Here is a 14,958-nt window from a genome sequence, read left to right as displayed (position 1 = left end):
ACTCTCCTTCAGAAGAGGCAGAAGTGGTTTCTCAAATAAATTAAACCTCAGTTCAGACATTCTGTCAAACATAAATGAGTGTATTACCTTGTAGTTATAGCTCATAGGAAGATTAAAGAATTTTTAAATTCAATACTTCTGATGTGAAGAGGCTTGAAAACCGATGAGACTTGCTCTTGCCAGATGTGGGACTGGAGTGGGGGGTGGGCAGGGGCCAAGGTTTTGTATTTGATTTGTTTGTTTCTTGTTGTTATTTTTGGTCTTCCTAGGATACATGCATTCATATATCAGCACATTGGACAGTTAAGATTCGCTTACCCGGAGCATATCAGTCTGCGTCCCAAGCCCTTTGGTGCACATCTCCATCACTGAGTAAGAACAAAAAGTGACACGCACTTTATACTGGCTTACAGCAGAGAGCCACAGAGACACGTTGCTCTCCAGTTCCAGAGGAGGGACAAGAATGGATTGATGACCCGAATATACACTAGGAAGAGGGAGAAAAAGTCACATGAGAACTTCAAGCCACCATAAGAGTGAAGTGTTATATAAAGCCAAAGGGAAGCAAACAATTGCATTAAACTGAGAGCTTGTTATCTTTTTGAATTTTGACCAGTCTCCACAGAAAGCATCTCACTGGGTTTTCAATGAACAATGGGTTAAACTTAAGTTTAGTGGATCTCCCTACGGGCTCAGAGCTGAGGGAGCAGCCATGCCCCTACCTCCTTGTGGGGGGAACACACTCCCTTACTCTCCTCACTCGTCCCACATCCCCCCCCAGTGTCCACTGACCAGCACAGACTGCTTGCCTGGCAGCACGTGCCACTTGTGCTGGCCTCCAGCAAAAGCACCTCTCAATCTGCCTGCTGAGTAGGAGAGATTTGGTAGGAAGGATATTTCTGTAGGGAGCTAACAGATAGAAGTGGAAACATGGCATGCAGCATGCAATGGGAAGTACCTAATATCTCGTGTCTTTAAAATTAGCCTCCTTCCTGGCTTACCATAGCTGGGTATTTGTCATTTTCATCAGTAATATTAAAATTGAGGGCAAGAATAAAATCCAGAATACTGAAGTTACTTTTCTCAGACAGTTTCACACAGGGATTGTGTGAGAACAGCACAAACAACCCTCTTCCTATCAGAAAAACTGCAAGTTAGAAAGGAGTAAGAAGTCTTTCTGGGTTTCCCAACAAAAGCAAGGCAGGCACAAAAATGAACACACCAAACTTCATCATCAGAAAAATGCAACTGCTCTACTAATTGTTTTACAGTACTGTAGATCAACTTTGAAGCATTCAGGCAATTCACTTTCCCATTCACCTTGCTTCCCAATCAGACACAAGTTCAATTTCCTTCCTTCCATCTTGCATTTTTCTGCTAAGTGAAATCTAAGGTATCTTCGTTCACCAGTGATATTGTAAGCAAAGCCAGAAAATGTTCACATGACAACTGACACTATGAAGTTAATATTTTTTGAGACATTATTACAGTTACAGATTTCAGTTGACGAACTTATTATTCTATTATTATAATTTTCTTTGAGTTCAATGCATCTTTAACACATACATTGCATCACTCAAGTTTTTACTGGAATTTTCCAGCCTCTACCACAGCTCTGTTGATTTTAAAGCGATATTTTAAAATAGATAAAATCATTTCATTAACAGAAATGTTAATGAACTTCACTACAGCATTAACTCACATTAAACAAGCAGTCCTTACTCCTGTATAGAGAGCATCTCACTCACAAACTTCCATTTCTTAAAAGTGTTTCTATAGATCCATATACAGGTGTTATTTCTCCCACCACTGAGGTTTCTTCTCCTACCCCTGGCCTCATTTTATTGATAAGATTAATTATCAATTGCTACCAAAGGTAATTTTTTCTTTTCCTTCAGTCCACTTCCTTCCCAGTTTGGGCAATTAGAGAGTAAAGAAACAGGTTAACTGCAGTACATGTAACCTTCAGTTTATAAAATAACTCTTCATATTCAGTTTCTGCATTTTTAATGAGGTAGGTCAACTATTTTTATTAGTTTTAGCAAAATGTTTGGATTGCTTCAAGCATATGGAATGTTTTAAGAGACCTGAAAAAAAAGGACTCTGCTTCTATGTAAGACTCACTGCATTACAGTAGTTACTTGACTGAGTCAAATCAGTTCTCATTCGTTTTAAGAAATAATAATTGCTTCCTTCAGGAGTATTCATTAATGCATAATATCAATTTTGCAATCGCTGCCTTAATTCTCTTGTAAAAAAAAGTACTTATTTAATCAAAGTGACAATTAAGTCCTTTTGTTTTCCCCTTGAAGTTTGTATTTAATTAATTCCACTTGCAAAACTCAAGTTACTCGAAAGTAATCGGCTTCCTTAAATAAACTCTGTCACTAAAAAACCACGTGTTGTTACAAAACACCAACAAAAAATTAACTGAGGTTACTCTGCCAGTCCCACCCACTACAACTAACTTTGGCTTCAACAGAAGTGAAGAGAAAGCCGAGTGTACAGCCTGTGATTCAAGTAACATACCTGCACAAGCACCACAGTGCAAATCCCAAACCACAGTAGGGGTCAAGGCAGATAGCAATCTGACGTGAAGGGTACAGCTCACACTGTAGCTTTATAGAGCGACATAAGGCACTTGTAGCTGCGTGTGACATCTATAAAAGGAAATCAAAACTCTCTTTTAGGACTTATTTAAAAAGGAGTATCGTGTTTAATAATCGTGCTTGCTATAGAGGATGTGGCAACATGTCAATATTTTTTTATGTGTCTTTCTGACAGGAACAGAGATAAATCCAAATTTTCAGGCTATTGCTAAGTGCCATCCGTCATGAAGCCAAATGGCATCAAGGAACACCTACATCTCTGTGACGAAAACTTTGTGAACTTCAGACTTCAAACAGCCTCCACTTGGTCTCCTCAGTGACTGCTCACATACAAATAGGTCAGACTGAAGGTTTCCAAAATGCATCAAGGAATGTTGATGCAAACTTTAAAATATGTCTTTTGAACACTAAAACGGTTCACTCATAGTTTTGTATTTCTTCTCTGGCAGGAAAAATAGATGCAGAATGTGCCAATATAAAAGGAAATTAAAATAGCAATCTCCCTTCAGGTACTTTACCTTTACTCCTGCTAATATACCAGTGGTAGACACGCTGAAGTCCAAATATGCCAACATATCTGGAGATGTAGGTCTGAAAATATTAGCCAGCTTCTTTTTTGGCATATCATCTATTTAAAAGACATAAAAAGAGAAGGTATCATAGTAACATTTTGGAAAGAGGCCACAGGCCAACAGTGCACCTTCACTATAGCATTAACACTGGATGCTCAGAATCATGGAATCACAGAATCACAAGGCTGGAAACGGCCTACAAGATCATCCAGTCCTCTCTAGTTTCTGGACAGCAAGAGAGCATTCATCAGAGAGCTATGGTATAACAGAAGAAAGAAGTCTCCAACCTACTTATGCTTCCTGTTAGCTAGTGGGCAAACATTCTGTACCTGTATCCAAAATAGTGGGCCATGTCTTAATATCTACAGCTGCTGCAGCTTCCTTGGATTTCAACAGTTTCGTTATCACTTGTGTGGTAAGTATACATGCAGACTTACTGACCTGTAAAACAACCAAAAACACTGAAAATCTTTATAAACTCAGTGAATTAGTGCTCAGTGATTTCATATCCATCCAAACAAGACAACTGGTAAGCCAAACACATGAAGAGAAATAGCAGAAGCAAAGCAGTATGAATTACAGCAGAAACAATATTATAAATTAGTTTTTTTTTTTCAAAGTATTCATTGTCCCAGTCACAGCACACTAACTTTTTAGCTTGTTTTAAGTTGACAGTGGCAAAATAACTTCTCTGGTAATGTCACTACTTGCATCAGCTGACCTACACCCTCCTGAATTAGAACAGGAATGTCTTATACATACCTCTACGATCATTTTGACAGTGGGCAGAGTGGTAGCAAGATTCTGTGGATGAGGAGGGCGAACCGTGATAGGTATACAGCCAGCATACAAGCAGCCATAGAAAGTTGCTATCAAGTCTACTCCTGTAGAAAAATATTTGTGAAACAAATGCAATTCCTTAAAAACAAAAGGCCAGATCCTTTCATCAAAATCAAAATATGTGCTGAGAAATTTTATTAAGATGTAAGTATTTGTCACAAGGGTCTGTTAATAGTCTGCTTTTGGTCCTGTCCAATTCTGTAAGGTTAAAACAGTTTGCACTTGGGAGCTAGCAACAGGCATTTAAAATCTGCAAACTTTGTAGAAACTTAACTTTCATGGGCAGGTAGCATCAATAAAGTAATAAAATAGAGTAAGGTACAGTCATTCTACTTTCACAAAACAGTACTTTTTCCTGAAGTATGCCTGTAAATACACACTAATAATGCAAATCTGAGGTCCAGATTTCATTTCTGGAGACAGTCATTCAGAAAAGAACAGATGTTCATGAAAAACATCAATACTGATGCCCCTCATCTAACTTTCCATTTATGCTTTTATTCCACTCTTGGAGATTTTACACGTGGCCTTGACCAAACTAATTTTGCATAGCTGTCCAGACATCTGGAGTGGTTAGATAAAAGGTTTGGTAAATTCAGTTTGCCATTTGGACAAGCAGCTTATTAGCAAAAGAGGAATTCTCTTCCTTGAAATACTAAGTCACCACCATATGCCATGATATGAAATGGATGTTGGAAGGCTCTGCCTTGGAAGAGCTGCTGCTTTTCTCATGATTTTTGCTGTTTTGTTTTGCCTTACCTGGAGGATAAACCAGGGCTACATGGTCACCGACATTCAGCCGTCCCTTCTCCATCAGTGCAACTGCCACTCTCTCTGCTCTCTTGTGCAACTGCATGCACGACGCAGTGCTAGCTACAGTGCCCTGCACAGAACAGAAGCAACTTCAGAAAACTCTTCAGAAAACTTTGCAGAGAACATTTTTAACACTGAACAAAGTACATGCTACAGGTACTGTATTTTCTTTTCATTGCAGCTATTTTAACAGCACAGCAAACGGATGTGAAGACTCTGTCAAAACATGCCTGCTGTTCTGGAAACCATTCTGCTGGTCACGTGAACTTTTAACATCTTAGAGAACTTTGCACATCCTACCTTGACATCAGACAGCAAAGAACTTTTAAACCTATTTGCTGTCACAAAAAAATAATACCTTGCAAATGTTTAAAATTGACAGTCCAAAGAAGCAAAAAACAGTCATAAGGTTTCAGCAGCAAGTAAAGGTCTGCATTAGCTTTGTCTCATTTCAGAGTGCGTGAGAATGGATTACAGAAAGCTATCAACCAAACATCTTTCAACCTGTTGGTGCTATGCTGATTACAGTGCTTTCCCCTCGTTCAACAACTTCTTATTCTGTTTCCACATTTCCTATTGCCTTCTCAGCAGACTGGAAATGACTGTAAGTGTTATCACCCCATAGTGTCGATAAGAAGCCCATATAATCAGTTTCAGAGGCATTGGCATAAACAGATGTGTACATTAAGTATTCAGATATTGTGCAAACAGCAGAGCCTGGAGACTTCTGTTCTGCTGTAACTTAACTAGACCACCAGCGTTAATGGTTTCTCTAAACTCACAACAAAATAATAAATAACAAGCACAAAACCATGGTTAACCACAAAGCACCTGGAACACTGAGGAAGCCAGGTATGCATTTGCCATAAACCTACAATGAAAAGCAATTAAATTCTTCTTCTGAGGTATTCCCAAGATGTCATGGAGGTTATTAAAGGCTTAATACAGCATTTTGCATGAAAACAGAGAAGACCCTTTTGCTACCCAGTCTAGGAAATGACACCTTGCCCTTGAAGCTTAGGTTAGGATACGTCAGCTTCTGAGACTAAACTCTGATTTGAGAAAAAGTGGTGGGACAGCCACCTCAGGAGGAAACAGTCAGAAATTGAATCAAACCTCCCACCACACAGCCTAGGATTATCACAGCAATTATCTGTTATGTAAGTTTTCAGTTTCAAGTTGAAGACAAGGAGCCTCCGTCCAAGCTGTCAAATCCAAAGCTGAGTCTGATGCAGGATGGCATTGGCACCCTACTCAGTTTCACTAAGAAAACTTGTCACAGAGCAAATTTATGAGCTGAAATCATGCACTATAAGAACAGTAAAATTATGCAAGTGTGTCGCTGAGATGGGAATACTGACAACTCAAGGACTGGGCAAAGAAATATTGACATAAAAAAATATAAAACTGAAGGGTTTCTTATGGGAACTAGTAAAAACACTGATGTTTACCACTGCAAGCTTGTTAGTCTCAGCTACTCGCAGCAAGGGTTCACCAGGAGATAATTTCTTTGTGCCTTTCTGCAATCCCCTTGTTAAAAGTAAAATCTACCTGAACAAAACGACCTAGAAAGGGACTTCTCCATACTAGAAAACTTCCCTCTTCACTGTGAGAGTTGTAAACCAATTCTGTGGCTTTAATCATAATACAGCAATTTCATCTGCTAAAGAAGAGTCTCAAGAGACAAATCAGAACTTTAAAACATGCTCTAAACCATTCTGCTTGCCTTAATGAGACAACCATACTTCCAAAATCTTATTTACCAAATCTCTTTCTTTCCAGGACTGCTGCCTTACCTTCTGAAAACCCATTTGATATCTCACTGTGGTACAGTACAGCAAACGGTATCCTGGGCTCAATCAGGAGAGGGGCGGCCAGCAGGGACAGGGCATTGTCACTCTCTGCTCTTGTGAGGCCCCATCTGGAGTACTGTGTCCAGGTCTGGAGCCCCCAGTACAAGAAAGGCAGAGAGCTGTTGGAGAGGGTCCAGAGGAGGGCCATGAAGATGATGGGGGGCTGGAGCACTAACCCTACGAAGACAGGCTGAGGGAGCTGGGCTTGCTCAGCCCGGAGAAAAGAAGGCTGCAGGGTGACCTCACTGCAGCCTTCCAGGACCTAAAGGGATCCTATAAATAGGAGGGGAGTCAGCTCTTTGAAAGGGTAGATAACAGCAGGACAAGGGGAAATGGTTTTAAGTTGAGGGAGGGAAGATTTAGGTTGGATGTCAGGGGCCTAAAGTTCTTTTTGATGATAGTGGTGAGGTGCTGGAACAGGCTGCCCAGAGCAGTTGTGGATGCCCCACAGAGGTGTTCAAGGCCAGATTGGATAGGGCCCTGGGCAGCCTGGACTAGTATGAAATGGGATGTTGGTGGCCCTGCCTGTGGCAGGGGGGGTTGGAGATTCACGATCCTTGAGGTCCCTTCCAACCCGGCCATTCTCTGATTCTGTGACCCTAAAAAGTCAGCTAGTCCAGTCCCTCTGCAATGAACAGAGACATTTAGAGCTCCATCAGACTGCTCAGAGCCTGGTCCAGCCTGACCTTGAATGTCTACAGAGACAGGGCACCTACCACCTCTCTGAGCAATCTGTTTCAGTGCCTCACCACCGTTACTGTAAAAAACCTTTTCCTACTATCCAATCTCAATCTTCCCTCTTTCAGTGAGAAACCATATCCTCTTGTCTTATCACAGCAGATCCTGCTAAAGAATCTGTCCCTCTTTCTTTTAGCCCCCTTTGAAAGGTTGCTCACATGTCTCCTCCTCCTCCTCTTCGCCAAACTAAACAGCCCCAGCTCCCACAGTCTGTCCTCGCAGGAAAGTGTTCCATCCCTTGGATCATTTTTGTGTCCCTGCTCTGGATGTGTTCAGACAGGTCCACATCTTTCCTGTACTGAGGATTCCCCATCTGGACACAGTGCTCCAGGTGAGGTCTCAGCACAAGAGCAGAGGGGCAGATCCCCTCCCTCGCCCTGCTAGCTGCGCTGCTTTTGACACAGCCCAGGATACAGACTGTGAGGGCACAGTGCTGGATCACCTCCAGCTGCCACCCACCAGTACTCCCAAGTCTTTTGCAGCAGGGCTGTGCTCCATCCTTTTGACCCCCAGCTTGTACTGATGGTGGGGGTTGCCATGATCCAGGTGCAAGACTTTGCACTTGGCATTGTTGAACCTCACGAGGTTCACCTGGGCCCACTGCTTGAGCCTGTGTAGGTACCTCAGGATGACATTCTGTGCCCTGGGTATGTTGGCTGCACCCCATAGGTTGGTGTCACCCCCAAACTTGCTGAGGGTGCATTCGATCCCACTGTCAATGTCACTGATGAAGATATTAAAAGAGCACTGGTCCTCGCACAGACCCCAGAAGGACATCACTCATCACTGCTCTCCATCCAGACATTGAGCCACTGACCACCACTCTCTGGCTGTGGTCTTGTTCATCAAACAGTCCACCCATCAAATCCATATCTTTGCAATTTGGAGTTAGGAGAGACTGTGTCAAAGGCCTTACTGAGGGCCAGACAGATGACACCAGTTGCTCTCCCCTTATCCACCGACACAGTCATGCCACCATAAAAAGCCACAAGGTTGGTTATGCAGGACCTGGCTTTGGTGAAGCCATGGTTCTCAGCCTAGGTTCCATATCCTCTCTTAAAAAAAATTCTCCAACTCTAACTTATTCTCAGGGTCAAAGACAGATTGTGACTTCCATTAATATGACATAAATTGTCCTTTATCGAGAAAAGCAATGGCTGCAATGTTTTTAAGCCAGAAATGCAGAATGTATGATAGTATTCTACATATGGACTGCAATTCCGGATGTAGAAAAATGATGCTGCTTCCTAAGCAGCAATGACTTATGCTCACTTCAAAACCACGACATCACACATCAAAATAACTTAAAACATTTTAGGAAAAAGAATTTGAGATGTTGTTTTCTTAGAATCAAAACAACAGTTTGCTGACCTTGACCTCAAAATACAATGTAAGTTGCATCTCACCTTGGAATTTAACAGCAGGAAGAGGGGATGATCTGGAGTTGTCTGAGCTCGCCACTGAAGAACATCTGCTAAATACAGGAACTGAAAAAAATGGATTGAAAACATTAAGATTTATTTAAAATGGCCCATGCTTAGCTTCAGCAGAATACCATGACTGTTCTTTGCTCGCTCCAAAGAAGCCAATTCAAATGACTAATACTGCTAGGATGCTCGTGTTACCTTTCTTGCCTGATCATTATCCTCCAGCTGGGTGACATCTCTCCCTGAGGCCTGTGCAATTCTCTTTCCAGCAACAAGGTTTCCTACTATCATTGAAGCAGGACCAACGTCTGCATTTAAAAAAAGTGCAAAATGAGAAACAGAAAATGAAAGGAACATACCGTTATCAATAATCTGTTATGCAGATTACTGCAAAATCCAAATGGAACACAGACAGGAAAAAATGAAAAGCAAAAAAAGAAAGATAATATTCTACAGAAAAAGAGAGAGGAGGAAGATAATATGGCACACTAAACCAGTCTAGTACTCATTCAGTAAACTGTGGTCTTCAGTTTTCCTGCAAGAGCAGCACCATGGCTGAGGACTGTCTTTGCAAGTTGGCCAGGACAGGGACAATTTACAGTACAGCTATGGAATCATGAAAGTGGTACATGCTGGCTGTCCCTGACTTCACATGGGGTTAAAGGCAGCCCATGTCCTCACTGAGCATGGGGCTGCTCTGACAAAACCACTAGTTCTGCTAAGTTAGGCATCTTAAAGCCATCCAATACACAAGGCCATGAGTTGTCACACTGCCACTGGGGCATTCTCTACACATGCTGTCAGAAAGAGCCATGCAGAACACATTCTGGCTTACTTACCAGGTTGCTTCTGTCGAGGCTTAGGCAGGTTAGTGACACAAGTATGTGGGCACATTAAGACATTACAAGGGTGTAGTGCGCCCTCTAAAAAGCGTTGCTTGGTTTCTGAAATATGAATTCCTCCAAGAGGTGCTTTTGGCAAAGTGTTGGCTGGCACCAAGGCAAGACAGTAGATGCCCACTTGGTGAATGCTATCAATTGCCTTGGTAGAGAAGAAAAAAATGCATTGCACATTATCAACTGAGATGTAGCCAAAGCAAGAATTTGAATTCAAGCCACTTAATAACATTAACATTTTTACTTGCACCACAATTTGCAAATAAAGGGTCCAATTCTGCACTCACTGAACTCATAGAAGTTGTGCCATGACTTCAATGGGAGCAGGAGCAGACCCAGGACTTTGGCTTGTGCACTCTATCAAGGGGATGCCACCTGCACATCAGGGATTAGGAAAGTCTCTTAAAAGTGGGCAAAAAGTGCAGAGATTTTAAAAAGCCAAGACTATACCACAGCAAATTTAGCATGTATGGCATGATCACAAAAGCACAGTAGAACATAAAACCACAAAAACGGGAAGGAAAACATCCTGCTGCCTAAAACTTGATTGTCTATTTTAGCTAAGACAATTCTAAAAACAGAATAAGTATTTTCTCTTGTGAAAAGCAGTTTATTACCAGGTATTCCCTTCAAAAACAAAATTACAAAACTGAAACTGGACAGAAACTATAATTATACAACTGTCTACACTTATGAGGTCTCTTCCCTTAAGCTGTTCTCTCTGGCCATCCCACCACTTGTTCCCTCATCAGTCTTCTTCCATAACAGCTCTCTCACTTTTTACTTCCTTATGACTGCTCAATTCATTTCAAAATCCTTAAATGCAACTACGAGAAGCGTCCTCCCTTGTGCCCCACCAGAGAAGCACAACACAGCAAGCAAGGCAAAAAAGATTCAATGCTTACCATTGGTGATCTAGAACAAGGATATTAGTGACTTAGATTTTAGCATCTGTTTTGATACTTGACAGCAAACACCCTACATTTTCACACTTAACTCTCCCAGCCAGTATGAAACCGGTAGATATATGTAGAATTAGATTATGTAGAATTGGAACAAACAGAAACTATCATCGCAGTAACATGAAGTTCAAAAACATTCTAAAAGAAAGCCTTTTTACAAAATTTGTCAACTGTCAGCTCGGAAGTACATTCAGAAGTCAGCTTATCATTAACTCCAGTTACACTGAACGTTTTTGCTTACGGAAAACAGATGCTTTAAGATTTTCATTTCATGCATTAGCCTTATTCGCCTGGAAAGAGAGAAAGGACAGATGTGACTACCTGTAGAACCCTGCTCATCCACTGAAAACTGTCCTCCTCTGACGCGTCAGGGCGCTGCTCTGCCACAAGCACTATTCGATCATCGTGCAGAACAGTCACGGAAAATACTGCTATCCTAAAATGAAGAGGACAGAAGAACGATAAGATGCAACGTATCATGAACATAGCACGGCTTAGTATAACATGGAAATGACTGCAATCTTCAGTAGTAGTGCTTCAACATGTACAGGCATTATTCATGCCACATCAGCACAGCGCCACAAATTCAGAACAAATGCGGGTTCATTTGTGTAGTGTATTTATGCTGGAGGTTAAGTGAATCTGCAGTCACCAGTGTGTTTAACACAGGCAGATTCCATACATGGAGGGTCTGTGCAAATCTTGCCCATTGAACTCCATCGTGCACACTAAATTCTTTGCTTCTGCATACTTTATTTCTCCTGTCAGACAACAACTGCTCTAAATTATATGCACTGAATACTTACTCCCCTTTGTGAATTAGTTTTAGGCCTGCAACTTCTTGGAAAGAACATTAATCATGTCTTAACTAGGTATCTGCCATAATTTTTATGATAAGTGAATTAAACAAGCAATGGAGAACAAAGAAAGCTCGACTTCATAACAGTCAGTAGTAGTTTTATGTCACTGCCACGGCTGCAGAAGAAAAATACCTGAACTAAATGAAGAGCAGACAGACTAGTAATACAGCAACACAAACTCCTTGATAGCCCTTGAGCAGTCTCAACATTTCTACTCTGTTCTTTGGGACACGCTGCAAAGGTCTTACCTACGTCACTCTGCATGAGGGTTCAGGGGAACAAAGGGGAGATTTATTTTATGCTCTTATCAAGCTTAATTTGACTTCCTTAAAGAGAAGCTTTAAAAAAAAGTTTTAAACAGACACTTAAAATTAGCAGGGATGGTCCAGCTCTTATTTCTCATACTACAACCTCATGCCATCTTTCCTGCACAGTACCTGTGTAAAAATTAACATGTAGAACTCCCATGTGGACTATATTGCTTGATCATTGCTTAGGGTTAACAGAAGTAACGGCGTTCAACCAGTGCTCGTGAAGGTTTTAGACTCACCTTCCCCGGTAGACAAATTTCATTGGTTCCACTGCCAATGCTGTGGCTACTACATCATCTGCATTGTGTCTGCGACCACTAACTGTGATTAGGCCATCCAATTTTCCTACCACAAACACCAGGTAGTCCTGAAAAGGAGACAAGATTAGAAACAGAGGAGAAAAAGCCTCCTGACTCCTCTGCCACTCAGAGCAGGCGTCAGGAAAAAGTGAGGCCAAGATCACCCATCCACACTCACAGGACCCATAAAACCAAGCAGTCCCGTTCTTGTAAAGGGCTGATCTGAAACAGGCACACCGGTGGCTGTCACTGGAACGGCCTGAAAGAACACAGAATAAATATTCAGACACTCAATTAAAATACTTCCCTCCTCTGTTTCACTTCAGCTCTACGTTCAGCTGAAAAATTACCTGATAACAACATTTACTGCAATGTGAAATATGAACAGCTTTTTGAATAATGAAGAATATGTCAGTTCATCTAAGCCAGCATTTCCTTGCCCTTTTTTTCCCCTCAACCCTTCCATTACATCGCGTTTCTCACGACTGTTCTCACTAGCTAAAAGACAGTGCTGACAGCTCAGGTATTTAACGTGCTAACACTGGGCAAACCAACAGAAAGAGCTTTATTGAAAATGAAGACTAAGGCCAGCATCTCTCTCACCTCTCTTAAAATCCCACACTTTAGCCAAGTCTCCAAATTGCTGCCCAGTGCAATGCTACCTGCGAGTGTGACTCCTAAAGAACTTCCCTTCCTTTCTTGCTAGAAAAGGGAAAACTTGAGACTGGGATAACACTGTGAGGAAAAATCAGGCAGAAATGCTTTGGCTTTAGTTTGGCAAACTATAATGATTATGACACGTCCTCATTATCTCTTCTTCCATATAGCTGGAACAAAATTTCACAGATCCAGACTGTTACCACTCTAAGCATTACAGCAAGCAAACACCAGTTCACTTTGAAGAGTGGCATACATAAGAAAGCTTTTTCAACTGCTTTATACTTGCACAGTGATTGTATGAAGATCACAAACATTAAACTAATTTCTAACTTTGTGCCTCAACTGTGTGCCACTGAACTGTCTACAGGTAACTTTACATAAGACTGATGGGTTAACATGGAACTAAGATGAATTCAAATGCCAACACTGATACAACACTGGATTGCAGAATATAGGGACAGCTGACATGTTCTGACATGGAGAATGAAAGATAATAAGTAGTAAAAAATAAAATTAAGAAGTATCAGAAACAAAAGTTTATTTGCAAGAAGAAATATCAGGGTACAACACTGCATAGAAAAGAAAACAAACCTCAAACACATTTTTGGTGATTCCAAGGAGGCCAAAATAAGCCATTCCTGTCGCCCCTGAATTCACACATATTTCTCCAACTTCATCAGCTTTACACAGGTAAGGAGTCCCATCCACCTTCACAACACAAACATTAGCTGAAGGGAGAAGAAAACAGAAACATAGCACTCCTATGCTCCAGCAAGTTACATGGCTACTGGTTGGCAGGCAAAGATTTCAGTACTGATTATCTATCAGCTACAGCAATAAACACAGTATGAAAGAGAACTCTCTCTTTCTGACAGCCAGCGCAATGTGGTCTCCAAGAGAAAGGTACGAATTTACAACCTTTGTTTTGTTTGTTTGTTTTACTGTAGTGCTTCACAGCCTACGTTTAAACTGCAACAGAATCATAGCAATTGATTTTCAATATGAAGGCTGATGGCTTGATCAAATTAAAGCCTACATGAGTTTAGAGACAAAAAATGAAAAGTTACATTCATTTTATGTTATTATTGCACATTCTGGCATTCATACTATCGCCTCTTTGGTGAGAAACACAATAGAAACTGAAAGAAAACCAAATCAAATATGACACTGATCTTTGCTCTGGCCATCGGTTGTATTTGCCTCCTGAAGCAGTCAGTGTTCAGAGGCCCCTCTGGCTACGAAGCACTGCTTGCTTACAGACTCAAAAAGGCTACCTGAGTCATATGAAATAAACAGAGCCTTTGATCATGCCATAAATTAACCTTCTGCAGTTTATTTAGTCGGTTCATTTCTATCATGACCATTTGAATATTTTGGAGAACAAGAGCCATGAAGAAAGAGTGTATTACTGTATTCCAATTTAGCCAATCTAATTGATAATACAGATAGTCCTTACTTTTACCACAGTTCAACTAGTACAGAGAGAAATCATAAATAGAATGAGGCACGTTCCATGTAAAACTAATATATGGTACTGCTGCAGGTGTGGACCAAGAACCTTGCTTGTCTTCTGTTGGCAACATCTTATGTCTGAGCATGAAAGACAATAAAAGACCCTACAAATAAATCAACCTCTAGATCGTCCATCAGAACAACAACTATTTATTAATAATTTATTAATAATTTATTAATTGATTAATATTAATATTTATTTGGCCAAATACAGAGACTATACTCCCAGTCTAGCACAAGTCCAAGGCCACAATAGAACCAACAGTTTTAGCTGCTGAAAACGTGTGAACTAGAAGGCTAGAATTAAATTACACAGTATGTGCTAGCATGTGGAAAAACTCATTTAGCAGTTTAGGAGGAGAAACATTAAAAAGGTAAATTTAAACAGACAACGTTCTTACCACAGGAAATAGTTTGACAACCTTAGAACTCTGTATGTAATGCTTAAATAATGCATATGGAAATATTAACCGAGGACAGCGTGACAATTTGTAGGCGATGCTGCAAGCTCTCAACTCATTCACAAAGATGGAAAAAGCAAGTGGACTGGCCTGCAGTTTTGCAATGGTGCTCCATTCATGAAGCCCAAGCATAATCCTGTCACCC

The 14,958-nt window shown here is 40.9% G+C and overlaps 1 protein-coding gene across 2 annotated transcripts in view; it reads right to left on the bottom strand.

Moving 5' to 3' along the window:
• The window catches only part of DIP2A (disco interacting protein 2 homolog A), a 104,952-nt gene that overhangs the window by 10,446 nt on the left and 79,548 nt on the right, over positions 1-14,958 (bottom strand). The window contains exons 19-31 of one of the 2 annotated variants that reach the window (XM_065750732.1): positions 13,432-13,568; positions 12,359-12,439; positions 12,121-12,248; positions 11,032-11,146; positions 9,692-9,893; positions 9,051-9,160; positions 8,832-8,912; positions 4,781-4,904; positions 3,944-4,065; positions 3,511-3,622; positions 3,128-3,237; positions 2,530-2,660; positions 319-487 (exon numbers count right to left, since the gene is read on the bottom strand). In XM_065750732.1, coding sequence (XP_065606804.1) covers positions 319-487; positions 2,530-2,660; positions 3,128-3,237; positions 3,511-3,622; positions 3,944-4,065; positions 4,781-4,904; positions 8,832-8,912; positions 9,051-9,160; positions 9,692-9,893; positions 11,032-11,146; positions 12,121-12,248; positions 12,359-12,439; positions 13,432-13,568 — 1,622 coding nt within the window. Of the gene's footprint in view, positions 1-318; positions 488-2,529; positions 2,661-3,127; positions 3,238-3,510; positions 3,623-3,943; positions 4,066-4,780; positions 4,905-8,831; positions 8,913-9,050; positions 9,161-9,691; positions 9,894-10,040; positions 10,124-11,031; positions 11,147-12,120; positions 12,249-12,358; positions 12,440-13,431; positions 13,569-14,958 lie in introns of those variants that run through there. The other variant, XM_065750734.1, reaches the window with a different exon arrangement.

This window comes from Cyrtonyx montezumae, unplaced genomic scaffold (assembly GCF_038088225.1).
Source record: "Cyrtonyx montezumae isolate F1298 unplaced genomic scaffold, pur_monq_1.0 scaffold_7, whole genome shotgun sequence".
In the NCBI taxonomy this organism is placed as follows: Eukaryota; Metazoa; Chordata; class Aves; order Galliformes; family Odontophoridae; genus Cyrtonyx; species Cyrtonyx montezumae.
The sequence above is the reverse complement of the archived record's forward strand: the minus strand, read 5'-3'. Positions and strand labels throughout refer to the sequence as shown.